General features: G+C 36.5%; 2 protein-coding genes across 2 annotated transcripts; one reads left to right on the forward strand and one right to left on the reverse strand.

The window, feature by feature from the left end:
- Positions 1-11,126: 11,126 nt before the first annotated feature.
- Positions 11,127-12,635, reverse strand: LOC137962695 (trihelix transcription factor ASIL2-like). Its single transcript, XM_068809709.1, has one exon. The coding sequence runs from the start codon at positions 12,444-12,446 to the stop codon at positions 11,508-11,510; it is 939 nt and encodes a 312-aa protein (XP_068665810.1). The 5' UTR covers positions 12,447-12,635; the 3' UTR covers positions 11,127-11,507.
- Positions 12,636-15,618: 2,983 nt separating this feature from the next.
- On the forward strand, positions 15,619-19,216 carry LOC137962696 (uncharacterized). The gene is made up of 5 exons (XM_068809710.1): positions 15,619-15,829; positions 16,169-16,403; positions 17,354-17,529; positions 17,641-17,932; positions 19,002-19,216. Exons 1-5 carry the CDS (start codon positions 15,751-15,753, stop codon positions 19,057-19,059), a joined length of 840 nt encoding a protein of 279 aa, XP_068665811.1. The 5' UTR covers positions 15,619-15,750; the 3' UTR covers positions 19,060-19,216.
- The last annotated feature ends 4,613 nt before the right edge of the window (positions 19,217-23,829 follow it).

Below are 23,829 nucleotides of genomic sequence, written 5' to 3' on the forward strand. Positions count from 1 at the left end.
TAATAATAGAGATGGTAGTTCCAGTAATTAGGGTCAGGGAAGAAATACTAGAGGTGATAGGAATGGGGAAGGTTCTTCTCAATCTAAAAATCAAACTTGTTCTCACTATGGGAAAACAGGTCACATAGTAGACACTTGTTGGAAAATTTGTGGGAAACCAGACTGGGTTACAACCAACCAAACTTTTACCAATAGTGGAGATAAGGTAGAGAACAGATTTGACACAACCAAAGGCAAGAAAACTGTATCCGAAGAAGGCTATGATTTACTTCAACGGATGAAGAGTATAATAATATCTCCCAGAAACAAGACCTGTCCCACTATTGCATCTACAACTATCTCAGGTATGATCTCAGATACTTCACCTTCTCCATCTTAGATTATTGACTCTAGGGCCTCTGAGCACTTGATAGGTAATTGTAATCTTCTGAGTTCTATCTCCCCTTGTTTGACTGATAAATTTGTTTGCATAACAAATTGATCCCAAACCAAGGTCCAAGGCATGGAGTCCACTTATACTACACCGACATTGCACTTACAAGATGTGCTTTTTGTTCCTCAATTTTCTTTAAATCTTCTATTAGTCAGTCAATTAATAAAAATATTTAATTGTTCCATTACTTTTTCTCCTACCTCTTGTGTCTTTCAGGACCTTCAAACAAAACATGTGATTGGTAGAGACCATGCACAGGGGGAAAATAGTTAGCAGACTCAGCCGCAACCAGATCACAGCACCAAGCCCTTCACAACAGACTAAGCCACCCGTCTTTGTAAACATTTGATTCCATCATTACAATCTATTTCTCATTTGCACTGTGAAAGTTGTCAACTGAGTAAACACCAGGGTAGTACTTACTCCCCTCGAGGTTAAATCAAAGGTGTTGCGTCTTTTTATTTAGTCCATACTAATGTGTGGGGACCCTTGAACATTTCTAATGTTTCTCATTAAAAGTATTTTATTATATTTTTTTATGACTTCTCTCGAGTTACATGGTTATTTTTACTTAAAGATAGATTGAAGGTATTAACTACTTTCAAATCCTTTTGTGCTATCTCTACTCGGTTTAATACCACCTTAAAGGTTCTCTGGTCCGATAATGCAAAAGAATATATGTCGAGAGAATTCCAATCCTTTGGCTATGATAATGGAATCTTACATTAAACCTCTTTTGTTTCACATCGTAGCAAAATGGTGTGGCTAAAAAAAAAATATAGACACCTTCTTGAGGTTGCTCGTGCCCTTCTTAAGCATATGCATGTGCCCAACTTCTATTGGCCCCATTCTATCCTTAGAACATGCTTTCTCATCAAAAAGTTGTCATCATCAGTTCTAAATGCTCAACCACCCTTCTCCCATATCTTTCCTACTGAAGACATGTTTTTCCTTCCTATGAAAGTGTTTGGTTGTACTTGCTTTATCCATGTCACATCTCCACTTGCAACTAAATTAGAGCCCAAAGCCATAAAATGTAATTTTTTGGGCTACTCTCATACTCAAAAAGGATACTTGTGTTATAATCTTTCACTCAAGAAAATTTTCATATCCAAAGATGTGACCTTTTTTGAAGATCAGCCTTTTATTCGTCCACTGGTGCCCCATCTGGTTTCTCTCCTACAAATGAATTTCCTCATCCTACTGTGCCCATTGAAGACTAAAAAATTGATGATCATGATCAATTATCTTTTCAACCCCCTAAAGCATTGGCTGACACCTCGCCTATGGAGTCTCCAAATCCTTCAGAGGTCAGTTCACCCTCTTTTCCTCATATGTTTTGTCCTCCCTTTGATACTTGACCAATTGTTCTTAAAAAGGAACTAATGTCTTGTACACGACCATCTACCTCTCACCCCATCTCCATTTTTTTATCTACTCATCAATTATCACCATCTTTTCATCATTTCCTTGCCTCCATATCATCTACCTCTATTCATCAGTCTTATCAAGAGGCCCTTCAACATCTAGGATGGAAAGCAGCGATGGATGAAGAAATGGCAGACCTATATAAAAATTAGACTTGGACACTTGTTCCCCTTCTATTAGGGAAACAATGAGTGGGTTGTAAGTGGGTATTCACTATTAAACACAATCCGGATAGTTCTGTGGTGTATGCCTTAAAGCTTGCCTCGTAGAGAAAGGCTACACATAGTATTATGGTGTTAACTATGAGGAAACATTTTCCCTCGTCGCTAAACTCAACTCAGTACACCTCTTAATATCTCTTGCTGCTTGGTCTTGTTGGTCAGTGTTTCAGCTCGATGTAAAAAATGTTTTTCTTAATGGAGATATTAAGGAGGATATTTATATATAGCAACCACCTGGTTATGTAGTTGAGGGGGACTTGGTATTCTATTTACAGTAATCCTTATATGGGTTGAAGCTGTCTCCGTGAGTTTGGTTTGATAAGTGTAGTCAAATTCACCAGGTGTTCTATGGACCATTCAGTATTTGTCAAGCACACTAAGAAGGGTGTGGTGCTACTTGCTTTATACGTGGATGACATTATTTTGATGGGAAGTAATACTGAAAGCATAAGTCAAATTAAACAAAAGATATGCATTGAATTCAAGACAAAAAGTTGGAACTCCTAAGTACTTCCTCGGTATTGAAGTTCTTCAGTCCATGCATGGAATTATCCTATCATATTTAATTCAGGATCCCAAGATTAGAACCTCGAGCAAAGTAAGAGAGGGAGAAAAGAAGAGAAAAAGAGAGAGAACTAGGGTAAAGAAGGGAGAAAGAGAGAAAAAGGAGAGAGCCTTTAGGCTGAGAGAGTTGGATGAATTTGGAGAAGGGGAGAGAAACTTGATTGAAAAATCCTTCAACCAAGACCCCTATTTATACTTTTTTCATTACATATTTAGGAAAACTCCTCAATCAATTAGGATCCGTAATTACATCATTCAAGGAAGATTACAAAAGCTTCCACCTCATGTGATGACACCTCATGCCACCTCTTGGATGTGTGGGCATAGTAGGCTTGGTCCCACCTTCTAACACTCCCCCTCAAGTTAGGGGTGAGAAAACATCATAGGTGCCCAACTTACTGCAAATGATTGACAGGATTATAATAGTGAGTGGTTTGGTGAAAATGTCTACAAATTGTCCTCGTGAGGAGATATATTTGAGAGATAATATGTCGGCTTAGAATTTCTCTCATATAAAGTGGCAATCCACCTCAATGCGTTTTGTTCTATTACGGAAGACCGGATTTGAGGTGATATGAATCGCTGCTTGATTATCGCAATATAGATCTATGAGGGTTCTTTATAGAATCACAATTCACTGAGAAGGGACTTGATCCATAGAAGTTCACTGAGTGTATGTGCCATGGTCCTGTATTCTGCTTTTGTATTGGACATTGCAACTATATTCTGCTTCTTGCATCTCCATGTAGCCAACTTTCCTCCAACCATTGTACAGTATCCCAAAGTAGATTTTTTGTCTGTCTTCTGGGGATCCAGCCCAGTCTTCATCTAAAAACCCTTTTAGGTTCTTCTAGAGAAGCCTTCTTCCAATGTGTAAGTTATAATTTGTGCATGTATTGACTCACCACACTCACTACATATGAAATATCCGACCTTATTACATAAAGATTAATGAGTTTTTCTACAAATTTTTAATATTTTTCGATATCCACATCTTCTCCAGTGCCTACAAATAATTTTGTATTTTATCCATAGGAGTTTCTGTTGGTCTACATCCCATCATTCTTGTCTCCTCCAATAGATCAAGGATATAGTTCCTTTGAGATAGTATAATCCCATGTTTGGATTATAGCACTTCAATACCTAAAAATTATTTAAGTAGTTCAAGATCTTTTGTCTTGAACTCTTCACATATCTTTTCCTTGGTTTTATGAATTCCCTCGAAATCACTACTGGTTAAGACAAAATCATCAACATAGACGGCCAAAAGTACTTTCCCTTTAAGGGTGTTTTCAATATACACAAAGTGATCTAAAAAACATCTATGAAATCTGGCCTGTGTTAGTGATTGGCTAAATTTATCAAACTATGCACGAGGAGACTGTTTCAAACCATAAAGGAATTTCTTCAATCAACATACAAATTGCCCCTCAACAACAAATACAGGTGGTTGTTGCATAGAAATTTCTTCTTTTAAGTTCCCATTGAGGAAAACGTTGTTCACATCAACTTGATAAACTAGCCAAGAAGAATTAGCAGCAAAGGATAATAAGATACATACTGAGTTCAATTTGACCACTAGAGAAAAAATTGCTCATAATTGATCCCATAGCATTGGGTATAGGCTTTAGAAACAAGGCAGGTCTTAAGGCGTACAACTGACCCATCCGAATTATGTTTATTCATATAAATCAGACATGGGTGCTAGTTCCTCTTCCTTCAGGCAAGAGACTTGTCAGCTGTAAGTGGGTCTGTATTTCCATAGAGTGCTTGTATTTCCTCTTCCATTGTCGCATTCCACCTTGGATGTCTCAAAGCCTCCTGATAGGACTAGACAAAGATGGAGGATATAGACTCAACAAATTAACAACATGAAGAAGACAGACGATGGTGAGACACAAAATTTGATATGAGATGAGAAGTAGAGGGCCTAGTGCAAGTTTTGGGTTCCTTCCTTAAGGTGATATGTCGAGTATCATATTGTGGTCCAAAAGGAATAGGAAAAGATGGACTTACCTCGATGGGATCCACAAACTCTGCAGGTATAGTGTCGGCCCATGCTTCAAGGGGTTGAACAGTTTCCATAGCATGGGGTAATACTGGTCAAGGAGAGGTTGGGACAAAGGAGAGACCTGGAGAGGTAGTTTTTTAGTAGTATGAAGAGTCTTTGAAAAATGTTACATCTCTAGACACAACCTTTGAATAGTAGGATTATAGCAAACATAACCCTTCTGTGTGCGAGAGTATCCTAATAAGATACACTTGACAGATTTCAGATCAAGTTTACTACGCTATGGAGAGGTAACATGAACAAAACATGTACACCGAAGACTTTCCAGGGAAGTGAAAAGGATCACCATGTGGAAACAATAACGAATTTGAGAATTTATGACTGAGAATGGAAGAAGGTAGCCCAGTTATAAGAATGCACGCAATAAGGATGGCATGTGGTCAGTAAAAGCATGGTACTTTCATAGTATATTATAAGTTGTGAGCTACCTCGAGAAGATAATGTCATTTTCTTGACAGAAGGAGTAAAGGTCAATAGAGATATATTTTTTGGTATTATTGGACCAAAGTACTTTTATTTTATGGCCAAATTCAGTGACTACCATAGCATGAAAGGATTTAAAGATTGATGGTATTTCGGATTGCTCTTTAAAAAGAAATAGTCATGTGGTACGAGTAAAATCATCAATGAAGGTAATAAAGTACTTACCTAGGGAAATGTTTGAGACGCTGAAGGGTCCCCATGCATATGTGTGAATTAACGAAAAAGGAGCAACACCTTTAATTTCATGCCAAGGAGAGTAAATGGTCCTCTAATGTTTGTTCAATTGACACACTTCACAATTTAAACTTGAAATATTTTTAAAAGTAGGAAACAGAAGCTAAAGAAAATGGGCGATTGGATGTCCCAACCAATTATGCCATAGACTTACCTCAGTGTGCTTGGTTGAGATGGCATTGATTTGAGGCACGTCCAAGTAGTAGAGCCCCCCTTGTTCTCGGCCTCCACCAATCACCTACTTTGTTGTAAGATCGTAAAATACATAGGAAGTGGGTGAGAAGGTGATGGAACAATTAAAATGGTGAATAAGTTGACTAATAGATGAAAGGTTTAAGGGAAAGGTAGGAAAAAAAGGATATCTATGACCGAAAGTTATGTCGTAACAGAGGTGGATCATTTCCCAAGAACTTTAGTCTAGGATCCATTAGCAATGGTAACAAATTTATTTGAGGGATAAGGAGAGACAAAATGGTGTAGACTTTTGTTGCCTGTTAGATGCTCGGAGGCCCAGAGTCAATTATCTGGGATGAAGAGGAGGAAGTGGTAGAGAGTATACTTGAAGTGGTGGTGGTAGCAGTTGTTGAGGAGGAACTTGGAGGAGAAACCATCAGAGTTTTTATTTTTTGAAATAAGTCATACTCATCATCGGTAAAGGTATTCTTTTTTGTTGGTTGGGCAGACCTGTCCTCCTTTGTACTACTTGTTGAGGCTTGATTAGCCTTGGCCCATTCTAGCGTGCCATAGATTTTCCAACACTGATTGATAGTGTGACCATATTTCCCACAGTGGGTGCATTCCTTGCCTTCTATTTTGGAGGAACCATTCCTTCATCCTCCTCTATAATTTCTTCCACGGCCTCAACTGCAATCGGTTGATTCGGTACCCGAATCAACATAACAAGATCTTTTAGCTCCAACTCACTCAATCTTGACTCGGTCCCTTGACTCAATGGGACTCATTTTTGTGGTTCGGCTTAACTTAGGATCCTATGCTTCCTTATTAACGAACTGACTCAGTGCAGATTATTTCATATGTCCTTATTACTCTTAAAGACTTTCATTAATACCGATTATTCGCTACTATACAACTGCATATTTGGTACGTGTTACTTGGGCATTGGCTCATTACTATTGTTGTTATTTTGTGTCTTTGATTGAGATATTATTATTGAAGATGAACTACATGGTTGCTTGTCTTGGGTTCATTATTTGTTGATTGTTTATGGCATTTGTTCATCTGATGAAGAATTTGAATTTCTTACGAAAATAAAGCACATGGTGGCCCCAACATCTTATCTTCCTTTGACTCTCCATTACCTTCTTATTATTTTGCAGCATTTCTCCTATTGTCCTATATTTGACTCTCACTTACCCCTTTGGCCAACTCTTTTGGTGTATTTCTTTGGTTGGTCATTTACATATATATGGGTGTTTTTAAAATCCATCGAAATTTTTTATTAGTACCCTTGGGTTTTTTATCGTTGTCTTGTGAATGGCAGGCATTACCCACTTTAGTGATTATTATCACTATATTTGTTTAAAATCTTTTGAGGTTGGTTTCGACTTATGTTCTTTCACCCATTTCTACCCTTTGAGAGTATGTGCCCAGTTTTGTACTTATACTTGGGCAACCGTGATAGAAGATATTATTACTACATCAATCGTATTTGTTTCAAGCTAGGATCACTGCCATTACCTCCTAACCTAATGGGGGTATTGGAAGATATGATGTAATTAGTTTATGTTTTTTTGTCTTTTCTTCACTCTTTCTAGGGTGAAGGGTATAATTATAATATTATACTTTTATCATCTATAAATATAGCTTAAGGGGGAGGGTTTGGACTGGGTCCATAAACCTATTTTTCCTCATCTTTTCTCCTTCTCCAAATTCATCACTCTTCTTCTTCTCCTCCTAAACCTTCTCTCTACAACGCTTCTTCCTCTTCTCAACCCTTAATCTTCTTCTACTTTGATCATACATCATGGAATCCTAAGTTCTAATAATGATATTTCAAGACAGGTGGATAAGTGTTATTTATTGTAGTGACTATTTCACTAAGACCAATTAGTTAGTCAAAGGGACCCCGCATTGCACTAAGAAGAGCTACTAGTCTCACCAAATAAATTTAAATGGAACCAATAATATAAAAATTGAGTGGGTCAACCAAGTTTAATCACTAGTTCAAAGAACAAGGTTTAACTCATTGAACTAGATGACATTATTATATATTATTCATATTTAAAAAAAAATAGAGTTCTGCCCCATGTTATGAAGTGGTGAGAGCTAGGGTTGTAAATAAGTTAGGTCGAATCTTGAGATCCACATACAATCGAATGTTGATCGGGTTTAAATATTTGAACCACACACTATTGTAAATCAATCGGCTCAAGTTAATTAATAATTTTTATTCACCTATAGACCTTGCGGATCAATACAGATAATTTTCAAATCCACTTATGATCCATTTCTATGTGAATCAAATTGAGTGTGAATTGTAGCCGATCATATTGCGAATTAGAATGATTTTTTCATACTTTATTTGAATGATTTTTTTATACTTTATTTATTCAACTTAGTTACAATAGACAAACTTACTTAAACTTTAAATGTACAATAAAAGTTTATAATATGCATTTAAATAATGATGGATACCGAAGAAGTAACATATATAATACATACGTATATAAAAATTTAATATATAAGAGAAAGTGTAATAATCTGAAATAAAAATAATCACATCAACTATGTGATTAGCTCAAAATAAATTTTATTAATTGCAACAAAGTCATTGAATTGATCGTTACAAAATTTAGTTACGACATTTTTAAATATAAGCATCCATAAGAGAACAACTAGTGCATTTAAAAACACATTCATAAATTTACACTTTAAAAAGACATAAATAAAAATATATAACACATTATCCACATGTCCCCATGACTCTTCTTTTCATCATCAATAAAAATTTGGGCAAAAGGAGTCAACTCCATGCATACATAAGATTCAAGCACTTCAATAGGGAAGACGAAAACTTGAAGCATAAAGGCTAAAATCAGTCCAACACATTCAGAAGAGTCGACCCGTTCAATTGAATAAATGAAGAAATAAAGTTAAAACCTTTAGTATGAGGGTTGAAGACTTGAAACACAAAATTCCATAGGAGTCGACCGCTTCGTAGTAGATACAATGAGAAAAGGAATCGACCCTTCAAAATAGTAAGTGTTCAAAATGAAAGGAATCAACTCCTTCATGAAGCAAAAACCTTAAAGGTTGAAAAAGAAGAACCCCTGGATATAGTGAATTTTAAATTAGAAAGAAATTGACGCTTTGTATAAATAGAAGAGCTACTAAGATTAGAAAAAAAGTCAACCATATCAAAGGAGTCAACTACATATACCTCCTCCTGAAGCAAGCCAGAAATTCAAAAAAGGGTCAACTACTTCCACTGGAGTAGACCCCTTTCAAATTGGCATAATGTCAAGTCCATGTTTAGTGATTGTAGCTCTCCAAAATACGTAAATGATATATTACTATGTTTAGCAACAAAAATAGGATTTAATGTATATTTTTCATAATATTAAGAATTGATTGGGACCAACTTTTGTTGGATGAAAAAAAAGTCATTTTTTCAACCATAAGTGCAAGTTTTTAAAATGTAGGTAAAATTTCTATTTAACTCAAGTCCCAAAACTCGTAACCAATAAGCTACAATGGTTTTCAAAACTCTCAAGCCATTCCACACGATTTGTGAAGTTTTTACCTCCTCTATAAGTTCAAATGAAAGTAAAATTTCATATTTTTCTTTATAAATTTAATATTTCAATGCTAGTATTGTCAAATTTGACGAGAATTTTTAGGATTTGTGTCAAATGATTTTTAAATCATATAAAATTTTGTTTTTACACTTTGAATGCTTGATTGATCAGTTTTTCTATAAGACCCATTTTGTAGTCACTCTTGTGGTTTTAATTTTATATAATTATATCCGAATTGTTGGTAGATTCACGTTAGGTTGGTATAATCTTTTATCGATCGTGACTATAATACCTGCTTATTAAGAGATATTATTTTTCTTAATTTGAAAAATGAGGAACCCTTGTATTTGTAAATCAATTAAAACTTTTATAAACTTGTTAGTAACGGTTAGAAAATGCATTCATGGGTCTAGGTGTTTGTACCTAGTTGCTACTAATAATAAGTCCCAAGATGTGGGTAAGTATTGTATGCACCCCTCGAGTTTGATGATGTAAATGTTGTCTGAACTTGTTATTTAGTGACTTGAACTCTAAAGGGTTGTGACCCATTATAAAAATACTTGTGCGTTTGTATTGATATCTAAATTGCTTATATTTAACTAAAAGATCACAATTGTCACCTCTTCCCCTCCCCTCCCAACCACCGCCGCCGCCGCCGCCGCCACCACCACCACCAATAAAATAAGATCCAAGATAAAATACAACCAAGTCTCATTAAATCAAATGTTACTTTTCCACTATCATCTATTTCATTAAAACATGTGGAAACATTAAAAGTGTGAAAACCATTTACTCATGCAATCAAATTATTATATATAAATTATAATCAAATAAATTATTTTTTTAAAACAATAGATCCAATTCGATCTATTTTCATATGCACATCAGATCAATTTGAATCGGGTTTTGTGTATGACATATCTATATATATGGATCTATATATTTTTCACCCAAATACTAATTCAATCTATTTATTCGTGTATTGGATTGAGTTTGACATATAAGCGGGTTTGAACTAAGGATTAACCCAACCCATTTACAGCCCTAGTAAGGATAATCCCTTTCTTCTGAAAGGGTAAAAGAGGGGAGGGCCTCCCCCAACAAAAGGAAAGGGGAAGAGGGGAAGACAAGGGAGAAGCATTCCCTACTCTATATGTTACAAAGAGAGGGAGGGGGCTCTCCCCTGCCCGCTTCCCGCCGGTGATCAGTCTAATCTTATCCCAAACTTTCAGGGATGAACTGTGAAAACTGGTATGAATTCCCCTTTCCCTCCGGGAGCCAAGTTCCGGTGACTCACTTTCGAAAGGGGAATTCCCCCTGCCCGCTTCCGGCCGGTGAGCTTCATGTGCCTCTTCTTCATCTTATCTTTTTTATACCCATGAAACTTTTGCACTGATTCAAAAATCTGCGCGTTCTAAGTTTTCATGCTCTGCATCCATCTGAATCCGAAAAGACGCAACAAATTGAAGCTGCTTCTACAAAAATATCTTATCACCAGGGTACGAGCAGAAACAGACAAAAAATCTCAGAAAGCGGAGTCTTCCACTAGAAAACTCTCAGCCCGGTTGATCACATTCACAAATTGATTCGATAAATGAGCATCCACGCTTAGAGTTATCATTCACAGAGAAAGTTACGAGCAGTTGAGGCATCATCTCAACCAACAGAAAACTTCAACCCACCTCGGTACATGAAGGGTTAAACATACTTGATTTGACGGATGATCATCACCAGCATCCCACAAGTTCAGGACTTGGCAAAGCTGATTGGTTCAATAACTAAAACCAGTCTTGACGCTCCAGGAACAGTCCCAGAACTGCTCAGTAGAAATTCAGAATCAACTCTACCGCGCCATTGCTTACCAGCAAGTAGCACAGGGACTGAACAGCTTCTCAAGCAGTTTAATTAAGACTGAGCAATGGCTATAAGAAGAGTACTTGAAAGGCTTCCTTTTCATCAATCTAATAAAAATAGAGATGGAAGACATTGTTACAAGTATCAGCTAGAGGCTTTTCACAGTGACTCGAGATTGAGATGAAACACGAAGAGAACACCCAAATAAAAATACAATCTCACAATCGTCTAATTATGCACCATGAAACTCAAGGCAGGAGGTAGACTCTTACAGCCATGCCATCTGAGCTGGTTCTCAGGTTACTTTTATAAGTTCCCAAATGGGTAGGTCTTGGCAAAAGGGCAACCAATTTCCTAGAATAAAAAGTATTAAAGCAAAGGGAAAAGAAAACACGAGGGATGACTACAAAAACTAACCTGCTTTATTCACCGTGCCCTGATCTCCCCCAACCCTGCCCCCCTCAGCTGTGTAAGCTACTAATCTCCATTTGGGTCTTCATATAAAACTGCATTCTCTGCAATTCAAGCTCCCTCAAGAAACCCATCCGCTGTTTCTCCATCTCTGTCACTTGCTTCAGCTTCGCTCTCTCCACTCTCTCATACACCTCCCCAAATCTCTCTATCGCCCTTGTTAACTCTCTCAGGGGATCCCCTCCTCCTCGGTCACCCTCCTTCTCCAACCTTCTCTTCTTCCCATTTACCATCTCCGGTGGGAAACTGTCACTGGAATCTTCCGAATTCGCATGATACTGGCGTACGGAGCGGGCTCTAGTCGGCACGGTGAGGGGCAATTTAGCCACAGGGGGTTGTGGAGGTGGCAAAGCAGGGGGTTTTGGAGTGGCGGTAGGTCCGCCTATGAGTCGGTCCAGCTTCTGAAAGAAGATCCAATTGGAATGTCCACCGCCAGTGGTAATCTTCCCCTTCTCGACCTTGTACTTCTTCTTCAAAGTGTCGATTCTATTCTTACATTGAACATCGGTCTTAGAAGTTTTCCGGTAATTCTCACGGGAAGTAACGGCATCAGCGACCTCCTGCCAGTGGTTGTGCTTGAGATTCCCGCGGCTGAGATGCAGATAACGCTCGCCCCAAGCATCAATAAGAGTGTCAGTGGCACCCTCGCTCCAGCAATCCTCACGGCCGCCGCCGGGAGGGCGAGGGTTCTGAATAGGGAGCGCAAGGGTTAGGTTTTTGTGGGAAGGGGGCGCAGGGGCCGCTAGGGTTACAGTCGGAGGCACCGGACGGGAAGCCGGAGGCAGCGAGGAAACGGCGATCGGCGGTGGCTGGTGCGAGATATCGTCGTTTTCGTTTTCGTTTTCATCGTCGTCCTCGTCAAGATCGTAATCCTGATTATGCTCCTGTTCCTGCTCTTGCTCCTCTTCCTCGTTTGAGTCGTCTTCCATGGTGGGAGGAGACCAAGATCCGGCGACGCAGAGGGTGGCAAATTAGAAAAGGGCGAGTGAAAGGGGACAACGGCAAGGGAGGAGCAGGGAAAGCGCAGGAGAGGAGGAGAAAGCAGATAGGGTTCCGTGTGCCCACCGGCGGAGGGTTGACGGGCGTTTTTACGGGTGCGAGTATGTGGATTTGTCATCTTTTCGATATTAAAATTTGGTAATGTAATTAGGTTGTTCTTCTAACTTCTAAAGGGTTTTTTTTTTTCTCTCTCTCTCACTCTCTCTCTCTCTTGTTTTTCCTTTCTGAAGTCGCGTGGGGGCTTTAGACGGGGAAACGGGCGGATCTGATGCCGTCCGTCCAGAATCTGGGGCGACCATGGACGTGGACGAGCACGAAGGTTTTCGACGCCTTACGTGGCCCTCTTTCATTTGTGGGGCCCAGTATCCTACTTATTCTTTACCAATTCCACTAACTCGATTGTCTCAGTAAGATTTTCTGTTGGTCCGAGGCCCATGACCCAGCCGTCCATAGCTGTCTTAACTATAAATCGGACCGGTTGAATCATATTAGCTTACCAAACTATTGTATTGTGTTAATAGCTAATGAATTAACCAATATATAATAAATTTAAGGGTACCATCCCACTTTGGTCCAACCTATGGTTGAACCCGGTTTAAGGGTAGCATGATTAATTGCTTTTGTGGGTGTCTAGTATGTGTCTATTCAACTTTAGCTCTTCTTGTATCTACTTTCAACTAAAACTAGTTAGAATTTCTTAAGAGTTGCTAAAGGTATCCTTTCTTAATTATTTGCCTTCTTGTTCTTTGCAGTGGAAAAAACAGGATTTCTTGGGCCAACACATAAACACAAGAGATCTCAAGCGAAGGAGAGAAAAGAGGAGTTCTAACCCTTGGGAGAGAAGAGAGATAATCAGTCTAAGTGTGGGATAATATTATCTCAGAGAAAGTATGTCTTAAGACTTTTTAAGTATTTTCTGAGCATTGAGGTTTTTTAGTCCAAGTATGGGATAATATTATCTCAAATGAAGTATTTCTTGGACCTTCTTGAAAAAATGGGAATGATGGGGTGTCGCCTAGTTGACACATCTATGGATGCCAATATTAAACTATGTGCAAGTTTTGGAGAAGATTTTGATATTGGTAAATATCAAAGACTTGTAGGCAAACTTTATCTACCTCGTAGTAATTAAACCAGACATATCATATGCTATAAGTGTGGTGAGTCAGTACATGCATAAACCACAACTTACCCATTGGCAAACATTGGAGAAGATATTACGATATTTAAAAGGAGTTGCAGGAAGAGGATTACTTTATAAGAAAAATAGTCACTTCAACATAGAAGGTTTTTTGAATGCAGATTGAGTTGGATCACTTGATGATAGGAAGTCCACTTATGGATATTGCACTCTTATTGGAGGGAACCTAGTTACATGGAGAACCAATAAGCAAAATGTGGTTGCGAGACCTAGTGCAGAAACAAAATACAGGGTTATGACTCATCTAGTCAGTGAACTCTTATGGATCAGGTCCCTTTTTGCCAAATTGGGATTTTATAAAGGAGGTTCTATGGGTCTATATTGTGATAACCAAGCAGCTATTCATATCACTTCAAATCCGGTTTTGCATGAAAGGACAAAACACGTTGAGGTGGACTGCCATTTTATACAGGAGAAATTTCAAGCGAGTATAATCTCCCTCAAACATGTATTATCGCAAGAGCAAGTAGCTGATATTCTTACAAAATCGATCACATTTATGATTCTATTTTTTATATGTGGCAAACTAAGTATTTATGATGTTTTATCTCCTCCAACTTGAGGGGGAGTGTTAGAAAATGAGCTCAAACCCACACGACCAAGGATAAAAGCCCACACATTTAAGAGGTGGCATCTTGGTAAATAAGAAGACTTCTCATAAAGATGACATGAAGATGTAATTACATGTCTATTTATGTCTCTTCTCTTATAAAGACTGTAGCCCTAAGGGTATTGTAGTTATTGTAACATATACTCTAAAAATTATAAATAGAGGCCCTTGGCTAATAGGAAGAACATTAAGTCATCTCCTCTCTTCACAAGTTCGTCTAAGCTTTCCTCTCCCTTCTCTTGGTAATCGAGCTCTAAACCCTCTCTTTTTCTCTCTTCTTTCTATCTTCTTCTTCTCTCCCTCCTTTACTTGAGATTAATATGATGAAGTCATAAATCCTACATGGTAAACAAAACTAGCAACAAAATCGAAAGGAGAAAATAGACCATGCATGAAAAAAAAATCATACAGGATTCATGAATCAAACAAAATGAAGCAGTAAGCCAAATCAGGGGAGAAGAGAGGGAGGGAATGAATAGAATGAGAGGGGTTGATAAAGATCACAAAAGGGGGGGAAACAGGTGGAGAGGAGACGGAGGAGAGGGAGAGAGTCTCGCTTGTAGAGAGAGGGGGTATCGCTTTTTGTAGGAAAAATTAGGTCAAGCAAGGTTGACCCAATGTTTTTCTAGGTAGTAATTTTCCCTCATCTGATGATATTCTATGTAAATATGTATTTCCTGGAAAAATGGAACACTAATGAATCTAGGAAATATTTTTCTAGCTTTTCATGGAAAATGCACTAATAGGGCCTTAATTTCCTTTTTCTAAAAAGAAATTTTTTGCCCAAGTGGCTTATCAAGAGGGGGGTGAATTGAGATTATTAAATTAAAACTTAGTTGTGTGTGTAGCTAAAAATCATGCATAAAACCAATTGTAAGCAACTCAAATGTGGGATAATATGTAGAGTAGAATAATTGACTTACACACAACCGATTTGTTTTAGATACAAAAGTTTTCAAGTTTTATACTTGATATTTTATTTTATTTTATTAACAATTTATGGTAATATATAAAACTGATTATTATTTTTTATTTATTTCCTGAGAAAATACACTAATAGGTTTATTTAATTTGTCCTGAAAAATATTAAATTAATTAATTTAATTTTTTAGTAAGTCATTAATAGAATTTTATTGAAGGTTTCTTGAAAATATATATCCTTGAAACAGTCATTAAATAAACGCCTAACAAGGCGTTTATTGTGTATTACTCCCACCTGAGTCCTGTATGGAGTACGGACTAGGTATCCAGAAGCTCAGACTTCAGACGGAGTTCAGAGACCATCTGTCTTTTAGACAGAACCTCGCTGATAATTACGCTCCAAAATTTACCCTATCCGGTATCCATAATATACCAAAACGGCGGGAAGAAAAACGGATTAAACGATTCCTACTGAAACAGCAGAAAGAAGAAGAGACCACAGATGAATATTTCAGCAAAAATTGCTGAAAGATTGCCATATCTCCACCGCCGTCTTCGTGAGGATTTGCCGTCTCTCAGAGGTGCACCTTAGAAAATCGTCAGTTTTCTTTTTCTCTCTCTCTCCCTCCCTCTCTCTTATGATGCTTATATCCCTCTTTCGTTTCTTCGTCAATATCAGACTGTCTTTGCTGTTTCTCAACCAAAAAATATGAGTTCATCTTATGTTTTCAGTGTTAGTGTAAGAATTTTACAGTTAGTAAAAACTAGATTTCAAGTCAGTCTGCTCTCTCCTCGATTTTGGCTTTCTCTAAGCTACAAACCCCTGCTTCCCTCTTTTATGCTTCGTGGGTTGGGGTATTTTTATTTTGTCTGTCATAATAACTATAGTTTCTAACATTTTTATTTGTGTGAATGTTTAGGTCTACACAACTTGCGGTTTTCCCCGTCTCTGCACAAAACCAGAGGAGCTATTGGGGGATTTTCAAAGAAAATGGCTTTTGATTGGAATGGATACGGAGCGGATCTTGCTGTTGAAACAGGGACTGTTCTTCCTGCATTAGAAGTTCATGCTGAAGAAGCAATTCAAGCAATTAAAGCTCAAAAAGTCATTGCAGTTCCCACAGATACCCTTTACGGTTTTGCATGTGATGCCTGGTAGGATTCAAAGTTCAAACCAAATTAGCCTTTATGATTTCTCTGTTCTTATTATATATCGTCTCATTAGATAATGTCTGATGAAAAACCTCAATAGTTTTCAAGCAGCATACAAGCTTTTATTCTCGAATGTTCTTGTATGAATTTTGTAGGCTAGAAAGTTATTGCCTCTCCGACTGATACCAATTACGATTTTTCATGTGATGCCTTCAAAATTCAAACCAAATTAACCTTCGTGATTTGGTATTCATGTTGTTTTGTGGTTCATTAGATATTGTATGATGCAGACCTCAATACGTTTCATGGGGCGAACTGTTTCATGCTGCATTATTCTATTAATACTCATTATTAATGTGTGTGTGTGTGTAACGGTGGGGTGGGGGGGGCGGGTGTTGTCGTATTGCGCCGATCAAGCCCTTGAATCAGTTTTAGAGATGGATTAGTGCGGAAGTTCAAGAGAACGGATTGAGACTCGGCTTCCCTTTGTTAAAACTTCGTTAAGATATGCAAAATCAGAAGATTAGCATTCAACTTCAAATGACCTTATCTGCACCTTCAAATGATTTACAAGATTGTAGCACCTTAAATGATCCTTTCTGTGCCTTCAAATGTTTTGGTTTTTAGATCTCCATAGAAGGAAACAAAACAAGGATACTTTAACCTAAGTCAATACCAGTAGTAAAAGAAAATCAATTGATCCCTCTTGCTCTCTTTGTCTGTCTAATTGGTATGAACTTTGGGTAGATATCATAATCGTGGGTCTACAAAAGCATTACGACACTATTTAATGATTGTAGTTAGCATCTCAGAAGAAGGTGCTGATATTTGGGCCTACTTCCAATCAAGAATATTTTACCTGACGGACCATATGATAAATACTCCTATTCACCTCCTGCACCCAGTCTCCACCACTGTAAATAATTTATTGTCTTATGCAAATGTTCTTGCAGCTCTGAAGAAGCTGTCCATAGAATTTATGAAATCAAGGGACGTAAACATACAAGCCCCATGGCAATTTGTGTTGGTGATGTAATGGATATAACACGTTTTGCAGAGACCAATCATTTACCTCATGGGTTGCTAGAGAACCTGCTGCCTGGACCTGTTACTGTTGTGCTTAAGCGAGGTATGCTTGATGATCATTATGAGGGAAAGTTGATCAGTTGACATATTCTTCTGCTTCTATTTTGAGTATAAAATGATGCTTGGTATGGTTTGCCACACTTATTCCTTGCAGGTGATTGTAGCATTCTTGAGAGGTCTTTGAACCCAGGCCTGGATACTATAGGAGTCCGAGTTCCAGATTCCAACTTCATCCGAAGAATAGCAAGTGGCTCTGGGAGTGCATTGGCCCTCACAAGTGCTAACCTAAGTGGGCAACCAAGTAGTGTCAGCATCAACGAGTTTGGAAATCTCTGGCAGCATTGTGCATATGTCTATGATGGTGGCATACTACCTGCAGGGCGAGCCGGTTCAACAGTTGTAGAACTCACAGAACCAGGACTTTACAAGATCCTTCGACCTGGAAGGTAAGCAAATATATTTGCTGCAGTGCTATCAAAGTCATCTATTGTGTGTCATGTATGTTTCAGATTGTGCTACTGTAGTCTTGTTTTGCACTCAAAGTTGTGGGCACTACAACAGAAAGCGTTAAACTAAGGCTGTGTGGGTCAATAAAGAACTATAGGAAAAAATGAGTGGCAAAAATTATTATGTTTGACAAAAACTTTTTGGTGCTTGTGCCAGTTTCTGGGAATGTTAAATGTTTTGTTTTACTCCTCTTAAATCCTTTTACCTTTAAAAAATGTTAAAGAGGATAGGAAAATGGGGTTTTTATTGCTCCAATAGGAAATCATGGGAAAGATAAACCAAGAAGCAATAAAGTGGTTTTTTTATCATTCATCTCTTCTACCGTTTCTTTTATTATTATAAAAAAAACTTTATATTTTGATTTTTGTATAGACAGTAGACACAAGCACTAAATTAGTTTTTCTGCTTTATGTTTTTATTATTTATCAACCTTTTTCTCTAGTGCATACACAAACACTACAATTAATTCTTTCATTTTTTACAGCGGCACAAAAGCAATAAAATTTCAGTTTGGTGAAATTCATTCCAATGAAGAAATTGTTCAAAGAAAAAATAATTTTCCCATCATTTTGTTTCCTATAGTTGCACAAACAGTCCTTATTACTAATGCACTAAATGGCCTGTAATCTCAGATTTCCTAGAACTATTGAGAAACATGTTCTGATACTGCCATAAGCTGCAGAGACGAGTATTAATGCCCCTGTAGACCTGAGCAATGTAGGGTCTTGCTAGTCCTTGATTTGGGAAACAATTTGTTGGCCTCTTGGGAGCAGCAGTCCTTTTAGTCCAATAACGACTAAAAGTTACAATTTTTTTCCTGTAGGTATTGGTGTAGGGATATATGATAGTTTTGTGCCTTATGTATTTCAAGCACTTCACTGTGAACTAGTAAATCAGTCTGCTAAGTTGTTTAAAATATGCAACTACTGTCCTGGGTTCATGCCATGGAAGCAGATGGCTGGTTCTTATTATTGATGTTTCTGTGATTTTCATGTACATGAGTTGCAGTGCAATGGAGGAAACTGTGAAAACCCTTGAGAAATTTGGCATTCAGAACGAGCACTGAAATTTGGCATCGATGGTCGACCAGAGCCTGCGGCGAGAGTGTGTTCTTCAGAACTCTTTTTCTCTGTTGAAATTGTAAGTGATGCTTGCTGTGGATATCATTTCCAGAGGTCTATTGATGATTGTAATCAAATATTATTATTATCAAAGAAAAATCTCAATGATTGATTAAAAATGATGATATTTTATCTAAAATCAGTAAAGGGATTATGGGAGAATTCGAGTTTGAAATAGAGGAAGAAACAAAGGCAAAAGAGAATGGGAGTGTTTATTGATTTGCTTAGTATTTTTTTATTTTTTTTTATGAAGGATTTGCTTAGTATTTCACACAATTATTATTTTATTTTAATAAGTACCCTTAATTTTTTTAAGTTTTTAAATTGTTGAGTGTCTCAACTCTCAATCATCTTTCTTCCAACATGATTTCTTCAGTTCTATCTGTCATGGGATGTCTAATTTGTTCTCAAATTTATTTAAAAGTTCTCAAAGTTCAGATAAGATGATGAGTTGATTTTAAATGGTTATCTTACAATACAAGAATTTGAACAAGACAAGGTTACCGTGATTAAATACAATCTTTGATCTTCATGATAAGAACAATTACTCTCAAGAATATTATTAGAAAAGATAAATGAAGAGAAGAAAGTAAGCTAAAGCCTCTGCCAACATTGAAAAAAAAAAATGAAAATTATAGCATGTTTGGAGAAATACATTTAACCATTCGTTTTTTACAGAAATGAATCATCCAAGAAAAGGCTTTACCCCACGAAGAGAAACAAGGAGAAGTTTGAAGAGCTGCCCAACCCTTCCTCCATTTTGCTGGGAAGCAGCTAAATTTTATTCCCTTACCAAATATTTTATTCTCACAATTACATCCATAATAGTATTCTTAATCATAATTTAAGTAAATAACTACTTAAAAGATAAATTCTAGAATAATTAAAAAACTTTTAGTAAAGTAGAAATCTTAAAATACTAAGGCCTTGTTAGTGCCTTTTTTCTAGGAAATGTTGGAAAAACATTTCTAGTAGAAATACGTTTTCGATGACCATTAATGCCTCATGTTTCCTTAAAACACTTTTCTAACTAGAAATTCTTACCAAGAAAATCATATAATTTTTCTGGTAAGATTTTTCCAACCAAGATGTGTTAGAAAACCATATGGAAAGTTTTTGAATAAGTATTTGACAATTAATGTTGTAATACTTTCAACACAAGATAAAATTTTTATGGCAATTTTATATTTGATAACTTATTTTAATGAAATTTGTTGGATAAGTATAGCAATGTATGAGATTTGATTACTAATTTTCATTTATTTCCCTAAAAAAGGCACTAACAGATTCATTTAATTTTCCATGTAATTTCTTAATAAGGCACTAATAAGATTTTATCTGAAGGTTTCTTGAAAATATATATCATAGGTAGGGGTGGCATCGAGCCGAGCCGAGCCCGAACCTGCTTATGTTCAAGTCGAGCTTGATTTAAATATTTCGAGCCAAGCTTCGAGCTGAGCCTCGTCTCAAGCCTAAAATTGTTATCGAGCTCGAGCCCAACGAGTTCGAGCTGAGCTTCGAGCCGAGCTCGAGCCTCAACATACATTTAAAAATTTTTAAAAAATATATATCGAATAAAATATATATAAAATTATGCATACATTTTACATAAAATCGGGCATAACTTATATATATAATATGTGTATAAGATTGGGCATAACCTCTACTTAAAATTGAGCATAATCTATATATATAATACTTGTATAAAATTCGGCATGACCTCTACTTAAAATTGGGCATAATCAATATACATAACACCTGCATAAACACTCCATAAACACTCCATAAAATTGTCTATACATTCCATAAACACTTCATGAAATTGTTTATACACTCCATAAAATAATCTAAACACTCCATACACTACATAACATTATAAATAAACTCCATACAATAATCAAACACAACAAAATTAAATAAAATATCACTATCAATTTACAATCACCCAAATAAAAACTATAAATCCTTTAAATAAAATCCTATTACTATTACTAACTTACTAGAAAATTACAAGAAATATTTTAAATTTTTCTTAGGAAAGTTAAATGGACCTCTTATTGCTTTTTCTAAGGAAATAAATAAAAATTAATAATTAATCTAATATATTATTATACTTATCGATAAATTTTTAATCACATAAAATGTCAAACACAAAATTGCTATGAAAATTGCCTCATGCTCAAAGTATTATATCATCAACTGTCAAATACTTATTCAAAATTTTTCTATATGGTTTTCTAATCCATCTTGGCAAGAAAATCTTACTTGGAAAATTATATGATTTTTTAAAAAGAATTTATAATTAAAAAATATTTTGAAAAAATATGAGGCACTAATGGTCCCTATATTTCTATTAAAAGTGTCTTTTCAACATTTATTGAAAAAACCACTAATAGTCTCTAGAAACGTATTTCTACTAAAATATCTTTTCAATTTATTTAAGAGTCATGAGGAAGGGACAAAGAGTTTTTTTTTCCTTGTTTATGATCTCACACGTAGGGGTGGCTTTGAATAAATTATATATAAAATTATGCATACATTTTTAAAAAATATAATGATAGGGGAGGTTCAGGATTGAATTTCAATAATGGATTAAAATGCACCAATATTAATATTTTTTACTCCAATTGTTGTCGAGCTTGTTTTGTAATTTTTGAATATGTTTATGGCCTCCTTAGTGCCCCTAGATAAAAATTTATATTCTAGGAAAAACTAAAAATATTTTTCCTATGATACGTATTCCCAAAAAAACCTTTAAATAAAATCTTATTACTATTAGTAACTTATTAGAAAATTACGGGAAATATTTTAAAATTTTCTTAAGAAAGTTAAATGGACCTTTTATTGTCTCTTCTAGGGAAATAAATACAAATTAATAATCAATCTAATATATTATTATACTTATCGATAAATTTTTAATTAAATAAAATATCAAACATAAAATTGCAATGAAAATTGATTCATGCTAAAAGTATTACAGCATCAACTGTTAAATACTTATTCAAAAATTTTCTAGACAGTTTTCTACCCCCCCATCTTGGTACGAAAAATCTTACTTAGAAAATTATATAATTTTTAATAAAAAATTTCAATTAAAAAAATATTTTAAAAAAAATGAGACACTAATAGTTTATAGAAAATTATTTCTATAAAATTTATTTTTAATTTTTTCCAGAGGAAAAAGTTTTTTTTATTTTTTTATTTTATGATCTCACACGTGTGAGATCATCTTCTCGCGAGGAAGGGGGAGATTATTTCTCCCCTGTTCTGGTTTTCCGTCGAGACGACGCGGAGGGAAGGGGGTTAAGGCGCCAGGGAGGACCTATCGTCGGGGATGATGGCTACGATGGAGTCGGTGGCGACGGAAGCGGCAGTGACGGAAGCAGCGGCGATGGAAACAGAGGCGACGACGAGGAGAGGAAGAAATCGAACGGACGACCACAGAGGCGGCCAGCGAGCAGCTGTGACGGCGGTATAGACGCCGGCGAATAGCTACGACTGCGTTAGAGGCGGCGACAACAACCGATGGGAGGGGACAGCGGTGACGAGGGGGGAGGAAAAATTTTCCCCCCCCTCGCTCTCGCTCCTGCTCCTGCTCCTGCTCCTGCTCCCCCGCTTGCTCGTGATCCATACCGATTCATACCGATCCGATTCATTTCGAGCTAGTTCGCGAGTCGACGAACCGAACCTAGCTTTGGTCGAGCTCGGCTCGTTAAGGTAAACGAGCCGATTTTGGTGCTCGAGCTCGATAAATGACGAGTCGAACCGAGCTGATACCGAGCAGAACCGAGCCGGCTCGCGAACCGGCTCGGTTTGAAGCCACCCCTAATCATAGGAAAAGCATCTCTAGCTACTCCTGGGATATAAATTTCCAACCAGGGGCACTAACGGAGCCTAAACCTCCTCCTTGGCCACAACTCTTTTCCTTAAGATATTTTTCCATAAGAGTCATGTAAATCTCTTCCATATTTATTATTCACATTCCCCCTCAAACTGTAGTTTGTAGCTTTTAGTTTGCAAAGAAAAATATTTTTGGTCTTCAAGTTTATTCTTCAATCTTGATTGGCTCAAAAAATTATTGTGTTCTTCCCTTTTCTTGGATATTTTGGTAATATAAAAACTATCACAACATGTAGAATAAAACACGAAACCATTTCTTCTTACTTATTCTTCTACTTATCTCCCTCAAGCCGGGGATCACTCTTTCTTTTTCAAGAGGGTCAAATTGCACAAAATAATTATAGGAAAAGAAAAATTACTCCTATTCATAAGACAAAACTCCTTACACTAGTTTTGACAAAAAGTCCACTTAATTTCAAAGGCAAACCTAGCCCAACATTAAGGCAAAAAAAAGAAAAATAGTCTATATTCTCATTTTATAATGATAGCTTAAAAATACCACTTGGGTAAAAAGAATAAAATAATTGACTATAAGTTGGATGTTGGGAGCACTCTTGTTCATTACAAGTAGTGAGTCTATAAACATTGTTGCAAAGTAATAAAAAATAAAAGATAAGTTAAAAAATACTAGAGGAACAAAAATAACAACACTTATATTTCAGATAGAAGGAGATGACAATGCAACATTTATACGTCTAAAATATGAATTCTTAAATTTAATAACTTCAAACAGAAAGAGGCAACAAACCGAGTTTCTAAACTTAAAGAAAATAAGGTGTTTATCAAATCAATAGACTAATGAGAGTGAATAGTTT

This window comes from Aristolochia californica, unplaced genomic scaffold, assembly GCF_029961685.1.
Source record: "Aristolochia californica isolate CCGP_79_NKW_82.1479 unplaced genomic scaffold, dmAriCali1.0.hap1 SCAF_4, whole genome shotgun sequence".
NCBI lineage: Eukaryota > Viridiplantae > Streptophyta > Magnoliopsida > Piperales > Aristolochiaceae > Aristolochia > Aristolochia californica.

Coding starts and splice junctions, on each gene's coding strand:
- LOC137962695 (XM_068809709.1), bottom strand. CDS start 12,446: ATGGAAGACGACTCAAACGAGGAAGAGGAGCAAGAGCAGGAACAGGAG.
- LOC137962696 (XM_068809710.1), top strand. CDS start 15,751: ATGAATATTTCAGCAAAAATTGCTGAAAGATTGCCATATCTCCACCGC. Junction 15,830..16,168: donor GGATTTGCCGTCTCTCAGAG/GTGCACCTTAGA, acceptor GTGAATGTTTAG/GTCTACACAACTTGCGGTTT. Junction 17,933..19,001: donor AAGATCCTTCGACCTGGAAG/GTAAGCAAATAT, acceptor CATGAGTTGCAG/TGCAATGGAGGAAACTGTGA.